At 31.3% G+C, this 10,446-nt stretch overlaps 2 protein-coding genes across 2 annotated transcripts; one reads left to right on the top strand and one right to left on the bottom strand.

Moving 5' to 3' along the window:
- Window positions 1–1,348: 1,348 nt before the first annotated feature.
- LOC107495525 (probable WRKY transcription factor 50) lies at window positions 1,349–3,342 on the top strand. The gene is made up of 3 exons (XM_016116669.3): window positions 1,349–1,645; window positions 2,501–2,639; window positions 3,099–3,342. The coding sequence occupies exons 1-3, from the start codon at window positions 1,402–1,404 to the stop codon at window positions 3,229–3,231; spliced, it is 516 nt and encodes a 171-aa protein (XP_015972155.1). The 5' UTR covers window positions 1,349–1,401; the 3' UTR covers window positions 3,232–3,342.
- A 650-nt stretch (window positions 3,343–3,992) lies between these two features.
- LOC107495607 (protein PLASTID MOVEMENT IMPAIRED 1-RELATED 1-like) lies at window positions 3,993–8,868 on the bottom strand. The gene is made up of 3 exons (XM_016116773.3): window positions 8,582–8,868; window positions 5,887–8,348; window positions 3,993–5,564 (listed from the first exon to the last, which is right to left on the bottom strand). The coding sequence occupies exons 2-3, from the start codon at window positions 8,232–8,234 to the stop codon at window positions 4,634–4,636; spliced, it is 3,279 nt and encodes a 1,092-aa protein (XP_015972259.1). The 5' UTR covers window positions 8,235–8,348; window positions 8,582–8,868; the 3' UTR covers window positions 3,993–4,633.
- Between the last annotated feature and the right edge of the window lie 1,578 nt (window positions 8,869–10,446).

The raw sequence follows: 10,446 nt of genomic DNA, 5'->3' as shown, positions 1-10,446 counted from the left end.
GCTTGTTTAATGTTTGTAGGCTCTCTCACAGAAACGCTGCTCCAAAATGTTAATATCGCACTATATTTAATAAAATATATAAAACGAAAATTAATTTCAATATTAAATAACTGAGAAGCCACAAAAGAATTATTTTTGATAAAGTTATTATATTAATTAAATTCTTAAGAATTTTTTTACCTAAGAGAGATGAAAAAACGACCAACTTATTTCATTTTATCTCGTACCACATATGCAAGCAATGACTCGAACTTGTGTGGTTCAAAGCAACTTGAAAATTATACAAAACATCAAAACTGTGGACTTGAAAATTCCATTTGAAAATAGGTTAATTTTGTCCGATTATTAGACATTTAGACTTGTCATTAAGTTCAATCTTTTTCGTTCTGTTTTTTCTTTAAAGCACTACTATTCTCTCGTATTAAAAATTATTAAAGATATAATTATTTGTATATTTTTTATTAATTTAAATTTTTAAAAAATAATATCGCTCAAATTGGATAAGATTGCTTACATATATTCTTACATAATATAAATTTAACACATCATATTAGAAACACTCACAATAAAAGTGGGTATTGTCAAATTTATTCAAATATATATTCAACATAAGTTACATGTTTGTTGGTAGGGTATTGTAAAACTCAAAATTTAACATTTTTTATCTATTACAATACATTTTTTTAAAAAATTTAAATTAATAGAAAAAGACACATAACTTATTATATATTTATCGTATTTCTTATGTAAAAGTATTTTTTTAAGTTTGAATGATTTTTTTGCATAGATTTTTTTTTCTTTTTATTTGTTTTAACAAATATCATATTTTATATTTTTCTGTCATAAAAGCTGTGATACTATAATATGATATTACTTTTTTAAAAAATTCAAATTAAAATAAAAAATATATAAATAATTATATCTCTAAAATAACAATATTTTTTTATTTTTTGTAGGCTAACAGTAAATTTGTCACATATTTAAATTCTATTTTAAAATTTGTTATTAGTTAATAAATTATTATATAAAAAAGTTAAACTTCCAACAATTAAGTAAATGAATAAAATGAATATTTGTTCAAAATTTAACATATATCTATATTTACAGCACTTGAAACTTGATATGACAAGTCTTCTCCAAGTCATCTCATTATTTTTTTTTCCTATACTTTATTATTCATAGCAATTCATTTTTAATGGTAATGATACGTGGCAATCCATAATCCTACTTTAATTTTGCATATTACCTTTCAAACTTCAATATCATTATTAAAATTTCAATTCATAGGAAACTCACCATGAAGCCTCCTAAAAGCTATCTATAAAAATATATATACTCTTTATTTGGTGAGCCCATGTATGAAATGATTTAATTAATTATTATGGTACGAGAATTAGTAAGATGACAGATCAAAAGGATCATCAAATTCCTGAAGCAGAGTCACCACCTGAGAGTGATGACTTGAGCAACAATTGGTCTCTTGAATTATCAGATTACTTGGCCATTGATGATGATACTCAATGGCTTGATGATGAGTCATTTGTTTCTCAGCATAATCTTTATCATCAAAACTATGTTTTCCATCATCAACCACCCATTCAAGTTGAAGGAGCTACTTCCAACTTTGAGGGCTCTTCATCAACAAGTAAGTATATATTGCCTTTAATTTTGTTTTATTTTTATGTTGTTTTAATTCAAAATATCATTAGTTACATACAGGATATTTTAAGTTACACCAATCTAATATAATTTACCTATTTTTATACAAGAAATATTAAATTCTGCTAGCATATATTTGATGATCCATAAATGTTCTTCTTCTTCAATGAAACCTTCACATATTACAAATGAAATGTGCATTTGTTTGAGTATTCATTATATGTGACATGAAATCAGTTAGGGAAGTATGTCATGTGGTAACTAATTTCTCGCAAAAGAAATGTTAGAGAGCTAGCAGAATTTATTATTTTTGGCCAACAGTTAACTATCAATATTTAAAAATGTGGATTAAAAATACGTGATTGGATTATTAGACTAAAGAAATTAAGTTAATAGCTAAAAATGATGGTCAAAAACCAATAAATTCTATTTATCTTCTAACATTTTTCATCACTCAATGTTCAACTTTAACTTTAGCGACTAATAATTAAGTAAAGAACACGTCTCTAAATTGATGACAAAATATTTATCGTTGATTTATCACTAATAATTTCTCGCTAGATAATTATAAATTAACAACAAAAAATGTTGATCTTTACAAAATTTCCTTGCTAATCTGCCAAATTCTTGTAACAATGCAAAGAACATTTGCAAATGTGTCTCTTTTCTCAAACCTAGCTAAGAGCTAACCATGCATACTATCATCTTTGGTTCTTCTTACAAAAGCAGTTTTCAAAAGTCACATATATAATTACTTCAACTTTTGATGAATTATTTATGTGGACTTAATTAATCATAACCATGATTGGTTATGCATGCATATATGCATGTGTCTTAAAAGACATAAGCAGTGGACAAGAGAAGAAGGAAGCTAGACATAGATATGCATTCAAAACAAAATCAGAGGTTGAAGTGTTGGATGATGGATACAAGTGGAGGAAATATGGAAAGAAGATGGTCAAAAATAGCCCCAATCCAAGGTATATAGCATATATATGTATTCATTTCATTATCATTATTATATATATGGTAAAAACTCAGGTGCAGTCGACTTTACGTGAAGTTAATAGTTGAGAGTCGTTAGATGAGAATTTAGTAAAATCAGTCAAATTATCTAATGGTTCTCAATTATCAACTTCACGTGAAGTCGACCGCACCTGAGTTTTCATCTTATATGTATATATACATGGTGTATATCATGAACAAATTTATGTGTAATTCTAAGAAAAGATTCACATCATGAGAAAATTAAAAATATATATATAATTTATTTATACACCTTTATAAAAATTATTGTAAGAAAATAATATAACAAACCTTTTATCAAATTCTATCGAGTGCAATAATAAGTATATATATATAAAGCACCCCTAAACCCTAAATAAAAAAAGTTTAATGAATAGAAATATTTTATATATTTATTATATTTGATTACACAGGAATTATTATAGGTGTTCAGTGGATGGATGTTCAGTGAAAAAGAGAGTAGAGAGGGATAGGGATGATCCAATGTATGTCATAACAACCTATGAAGGCATCCACATTCACCATCCTTCTTCATCTCGCTACTAGCTTTATATATATAACCCACCCTATATGTAAACTTATTTATCTTTACTAAGGTCTGTAAATAAAGAATAATATTAGAGGAAAATATTTATGATATTTCTTTTTGTGTTAGTATATACCACCATGCATAGTTTTCCACCTAAACAATGTTGGTCAAGCTAGTTAGATTATTAGATTGAATTAATCAATATTTACCAAAAGAAATTAGAAAGTTAACTTTTATCGGTCAATATCAGTCAATTTTTTAAAATTATTTTTTGTTTTATATATTAAACTTTTAAGTTTTAAATTCTAACTTCAAATCATAATTCTGCAAAAAGAAAGAGGACAATAAAAAAAAAAAAATAAAACATTTTATGCTTGTCCCGCATAATGGTTGTGGCATTCTCATGAAAATATAAAAAAATAAAAATACAAATATGAAGGAAATGTGGAAAAAAAAAACACCATTATTGCTTGTTAGAGGGCCTAATTAGGCTCAACTAAACAACACACTAATGTGATGAAATAAATACCTTCTTGGTCACCTCATACATTCATACAATATAATTGTGAGTCATAAAGAAATAGGGAAAGTTTATATAATAATTAAAAAAAGAAACAGAACAATATTACGTGTACATAATATTTATAGAATACTATACCAACATTTTTTTCATTCATCATAACTCCAAATGATGTGAACTTCACATTCTAATAATAAATGCTCTAATTAATTTATGTTTCACATTTTATCCAATAACAAATGATACTTGTCAACACAAAATCAAACAAATGATTTTTTTAAAAAGTAAAATATAAAAATTTCCAGCAAAGGATTATGCCATCAGAGTCATCAGCTTTAGGAAATGGAATATTTTTGTTTTTTTTTTTTTTTACAACTAGACTAATGTACTAATAATTTTTAAATTACACATAATACTCAACCGAAAGAAAAAGTGATTATCAAAACTCTCAAGAAGGTATTTTGTTATTCAATCAGTTACAACTGTAATCACCTTCAATCAAGTTATAACTGATTATCTATATCTAATAAACTTTGGTGTAACTCATACTCGAGTTCAACCAACTTTTCACTCAAAACATCTTCATGATTCACCAAGTTAAACCCATTTGTATCATGCATCAAGATAATTCAATGGTGTAAACTTTAGCATAATTTTAAACCAGTAATTTCTATTAGATTTACACCATTGAAATTATCTTAATGCCTCATTGACCAAACATAACTTGGTGAATTTATGACATTCTGAGAAAGTTCAATATACCTCAGAGTTTGAACTAATTGATTCTTATAACTTCATTCCCAGATAACAAAATATCTACCAATTAGTATAAACTATCTACAAAGAGGAACATTTTTTTCCCCTAAATTGGCTAACATGGCATGTCAAAAAATTATCTGTTAGTTCAATTTGGAAAAGATAATATCAGGGTTCCGAATGTGTACATTTTCAGCACTAGTCCTCTTGTTATCATGAACACAAGAAATGCTCCATAAAATATCCTCATTCAGCAACTTGTTGGTCAACAATGGGAACGATCTAACAATTGCCTTTGACTTCGAAGTTGAATGTTTAGCAGTACTACTACTATCCATGCCGGTGGTGCGCAACCATCGGAATGCAGATTGCCGCTGAGCTCCGGTACCCCATAGTTTCCTTTTCCCGGCTTCGTTGGTTGTAACACTGGCAAGATGAATCTCACTGATCTTAAATCTGAACTGGGGTGCTGAGTTTTCTACATCATTTGAATCATTTTGCAGGGCCTCATTCTCAGCTCCCTCATCCTGTCTTTCAAGAAAAATGCTGAGGGATCGCGACGATTCATCGTCATGTATGTGAACCCTTTCGACTTGAGTTAAAACCAGCATCGGAACGCCAACAGGTTCGTAATTTCGTAGGGGATCCCTAAGCTGGATCATGCAAGCCACTGTTATGTGGTTTCCAAAGAGTCTGTATTCGCTGCCATATATTCTTACCCTGTCCATGGCCTTTTCCAACACTTCATCGTCTAATTCCGAGATTTTCGAATGATGAGCTTTAAGGACCTTTAAAATTTGCTCCAAATCTCCTTCAATAATCCCAGAATCCAATCTCAACCACTGATCCAATGTCACTGACAGACCTATCAATCCATTAACATCAACAATCCCCATATGCTGCTGGGGACGAATGCTTGATGGTGCCGCCACAGTCGACATGCCAGATTGTATTCTTAACCCTTCTATCAAAAGGGTTTCAATCATACCAATAGCTATAGGAGCTATAGCTTCTAGGGATAAGGAATTGAAGTCTATGCCTTGATTAATTACATAACCATGTGGAAATTCATGCCTGCAATAACATTTAAGAAAAGGAAATCAGAAAATATAAAATAGAAGCTAATAATATTTGAATAAAACTGTTGAGTTTCACATTGTGCAGTGTGTAGGAATATGACCAAATAGCCTTTATAGAAATAGCTTCGGCCATTCTCCCCCTTTGAACTAACTTCTGGGGCAAGAATATTGGTCACCAATTAACCGGTGAATGTCTAGTACTTCAAACTCCATATCAAAATTCCAAGAGAAACAAAACAAACATGAATATAAGATGGTAATCTTGAAAATAATAATAATAATAATAATTCAATAAGGCCACTAAAGCACTTCCTAACCTTCTAGGAGATCTCATGTCAGTTGTAGCTTCCCACGCAATTCGCTTAATGGATTTTCCAGTGATATCTTCCAAAGGCATTAATTTGTAGATATGATTATACAGATCCTCAACTCCATCAGATGCCATATGCAGAAGTATCTCCAATACATCATTACCCATTTCTGCAGGTAGAACAAGTGGATTAGAAGCTTGAACGATTAGCTTCCCACCATTTTTAGCATGTCTGAAGAGGGAAGGACTCATGGACTTGAGAAAGCCTCCATCCTTTGTTTCAACAAATGAACCAAGCCCTTCTTCAATTGAAGGTAACATCGATGATTCTTCATTCGGTAACTCAATTGGACTTCCAAATCCACCGGACCACGTTCCAGGAGAATCTTCAAAGTCCTTTTCATTTAATCCCCATTGTTGCATCAATGAGTCAGTCTCTAGATCTTCAAGCATTTTAGCATTCCTTCTATGGAGTAATAACCGACTCGCCCTTTCATGATCCTCCTCAGCAGATTGAATAGTTAAAGACAATTCAGAATCCGCAGCAAAATCTTCCCTACCCGCTCCAAGTGTATCTATATCTATTCCCAATTCCTCCTTATTTGCATCGAAATAAAGACTGAAGTTACCTGAAGACAGAGCCTCTTCTACAAACTGGCTTAAAAGCTGTTCTCTAGGAGATTGTGGATCACCATGGCAACCCAAGTCAAACGTGTCACTCTCCGTAGCAAGCATGTTCAAGAAATCATTTGCCACAGATTCAGTGAAATCATCCAAGCTATGTGACTTTTTCAATGTTCTATGTGTTTTATAATCAGACTGGAGACTCAACTGGTGTTGTTCGTGATGTAGAAACTCATGCATTGGCCATAAAGCATCCAAGTTATCTAAAACTACCAACTCCGGTGATGTCTCATGAGCTGTATCCACTGCTTTCATGGAAGTTTGATCGGCACATGTGCTACTGCAGTTAAGTTTGCTGTCATCTGCAATCGCCCCGTTCAAGCAACTATGACATATGTTATCCCTTGAATCACATCTTGTGTTTCTGTCTAAATCTATGTCGTCGTCCTTAATAATCTCATCCACATTAATGATTTCAACCGTAGATACATCAATTGTTTTAGTTCTTTCCTGATCAGGTTGCATGGAATTACCATCCGATGTTTCTACACCCTGTTCAATAATGGAAAACTCAGTGTCATCAGACTCTGTGTCATCACACTCATGTTCAATTGATTCTTCAGGAAACTCCGATTTCAGAGGAATTTTGGTCCTAATTGGTTCCAAATCTTTCGAGTTTATCCAGGCTGGATCATCCAAGTTCTGCTCATCAAGTTTCTGATATAATAAACTGATTGACTTCGAAAGACCTGAGCCAGAATTCAGCAATAATTCATTGCACGATGTTGCATCATCTGAATGAGGGACAACCAATCTATTTTGCAGCTCATGAGCATAGCTCCCAGATTGCCAAGACTTCATGTCCCTATTGCTAGAACCAAAATCCACAGCATTGTCTGCGGTACTAGACCTGCTAGCCTCCAAATTAATAAGGTTGAGAACATTTGGATTGCTACCACCGAATTTCATCAATTCATCATTTAAGACTTGATAACTGAAACTAACATGTAGGCTAGCTCCAATGGCGCTTCCTGCCAATCTAAAACTTGTGGTCCATTTCCCGGAACTATTGTCGCCCCTTAATGCCTCCAAAGTTAGAGGCAAAAGTCTTGTGAGATCTACCTCATGATGCCCTATGTCAACTTGAGGTGCCCCAACAATAGAAACATAAATCATGAAACGCTTAGAATCATACTTCACAGAATGACTAGTCCCACTGCCGCTACCATATACCGAGCACTTATGGGCCAAAGTTTCATCAAACTCAACAGCACCGCCAAAAACCATTGACGAGCGTGTCTGCAAACTGCTGTTTTTCCTTTTCCAATGAACACGCAAACTAATGCCATTGAAATTCGACGGCAACCCTTGAACCGAGTGGACATGGAGATTAAAACAACAATGGAACTTCTGACTACCAATATGGGTCAAAGCTTTCAAGGGCTTCTTCCAATTCCATGCTGAAGGCAACTTCTTGTCCTTGACAAACAGATCATCCCTAACATATCCTGGAGCAAATTGAACTTTTGGCTTTGCTACACGAGTTTTCTCAGCAGATTTGGATCGAATATTCGACGAAGAGAACAAGCCCTTAGAAGGGGCCTTGTTCAAGTAAAGGGCTCTGCTTATTTCCTCAATGTCACGCAGTAACCGACCATCTTCACAGTTAGCTTCTCCAACATCACCACCATCAACATCTTGATCCCCACACTCAAACTTTGATTTTATCATCTTATTGGCATTGAAGATTGAATAAATTGGTAAATATAGAAAAACACCCAACAAATTCTATCAACCCATCACACTAGATGTTTCACGGATGAATCAATTTAGGATATTCGTGACCTATAACAAAGTAACAAACCATATAAATTACAATCAGATATAAACACAACCACCATAATCATCATATCATAGCTCCTAGCTAGGATACATCAAAATACACAGCAAGCAAGAATTCTGAGAAAAACCCATTGTTGTTCCGCAAAGAAAGTTACAAACTTTACATGATTTGAACCACTAATCTAAGAGCAATAAAGTAAAATTGAAAGTTGAAGCTTATGAATGAAAGAACTCACTGAAAAATAAGTATTCGGTGGTTGTGGCTGGTGAAGCGTGAATCTGATGGAACGAGGAACACCCGAAAAATTAGCTTTGGTTTTGATGAAACAGGAATTGTGATTTGGAACGAAATGAAGCGGTTTTGTTGACTCCCTGTTATGCTTGGTTTTTTTTATCCTTTGCTTAGTGCACTTCCAAAGATGAGGTAGGTGACTTTGGTGAGAAAGAATGAGAAGATGCAGACAAGCATGTTCTTCTTTTTGTCATTATTTTATTTTCCAAAATTGTCAAAATTTTTATTTATTTTATACTCTAATACCTATACTACACATATTCCATAAGTTTATAATTGTCAACATTTTTATTTATTTATGAGGTAAAGTATATTTTTGTCGTGAAGTTGTCAAAAATTTTAAAAATACCTCTATATTTTATTTAAATTTAATTTTGTCTTAAAAATTTTTAATTTGTATCAAATATATCATCGACAGCTAAATTTTTAAAAAATTTAAGATTAATTTAACAATAATACATAAAAATTATATTTGATTTGTTTATATTGAGGGTTATAGTTATAAAATTGCTATTAAATTGGTCTTAAATTTTTTGAAAAATTAATTGTCAGTGGTATATTTGATATAAATCGAAAATTTTTGGGACAAAATTAAAACAAAATAAAACTTAAGAGTATTTTTAAAACTTTTGCCAAATTTTAGGGACAAAAAATATATTTTACCCTTATCTATTTTTCCAAAATTAGGAGTAAAACTCGAACCCACAATTTTTAAATGAATATGAAAAGACTATGTCAACTAAAAATAAATTTTTATTTTTTTTATCAATCACTTAATATTATAAGTAAAAAATATACACATAAAATGTATATAAAAATACATATAATATTTCAATATTTTAATACATATGATATATTTGTGAAATACTGTTATTTAGATTTGAATCAAAACTAATGACAGACAAACTTTTAAATACATTTTTAAATTTTTATACAGATGTTCTTTAAAAAGATGATTCGTGTACGGGTTTGTTAAGTGCATATAAAATGCACATATTTTTGGAGCAGACATACAAAAAAAAATATCAATCATCATACATTTTTTAAATAATTTATTCCACTACACTACATGACCTCTTATTTAACCATACTAAGTTTTAGACCGAATGCAAACAACCTCTAACAAAAATTGCACATAATTAGTTAATTACATGCCCTAATTCTGCTGAATCACAGGATTTAGATCCTCTAAAGTTTGAATTTCATTTTAGAGAGTAAAGTGTAATCTTTTACCATTGATTTTATAGGTAGAATCAAAAATAAATATGAAAGAAAAAATATTCAAGGGTAACTTAATTCTCTAAAGTGAAATTCAAATTTTAGAAAATCCAAATCCGTACAGGATATATGTAGCACGGTTGAAGAAATGAAAACCAGAGATTTTATTATCCTCTATAGGATATAAAATTCTTACTTTATTACACCTAGTCGTTCATATTTTTTAAATTATATCTTCTCAATCTTCTTTAATTATTTTGTGATTATCAATGCGAACCTCCAGTCCTCCATGGTCTATATAAATAAGAATTTTTCTATAAACACAAATGGATGATAAATTTTTTTCTCCGAACACTCTGCAACATTTGCCTCTAGCACATTCGTTCTAATTTACTTGAATTCAATCACCTATTCATTCAAACCATCTTCAAGGACACGAACAAAAGCAATCAAGTGAGAATTTCATTTTATGAACTGAAATTCGACGCCCTGGTCATATTGGTACATATGCATGTACTCTTACACAAGTTGTGAATTGTGATTCTCATATTGTTGATACAAAAAATTGTTTAAAGCTTCCTTTGATCATAG

This window comes from Arachis duranensis, chromosome 6, assembly GCF_000817695.3.
Source record: "Arachis duranensis cultivar V14167 chromosome 6, aradu.V14167.gnm2.J7QH, whole genome shotgun sequence".
Classification (NCBI taxonomy): domain Eukaryota; kingdom Viridiplantae; phylum Streptophyta; class Magnoliopsida; order Fabales; family Fabaceae; genus Arachis; species Arachis duranensis.
The sequence above is the reverse complement of the archived record's forward strand: the minus strand, read 5'-3'. Positions and strand labels throughout refer to the sequence as shown.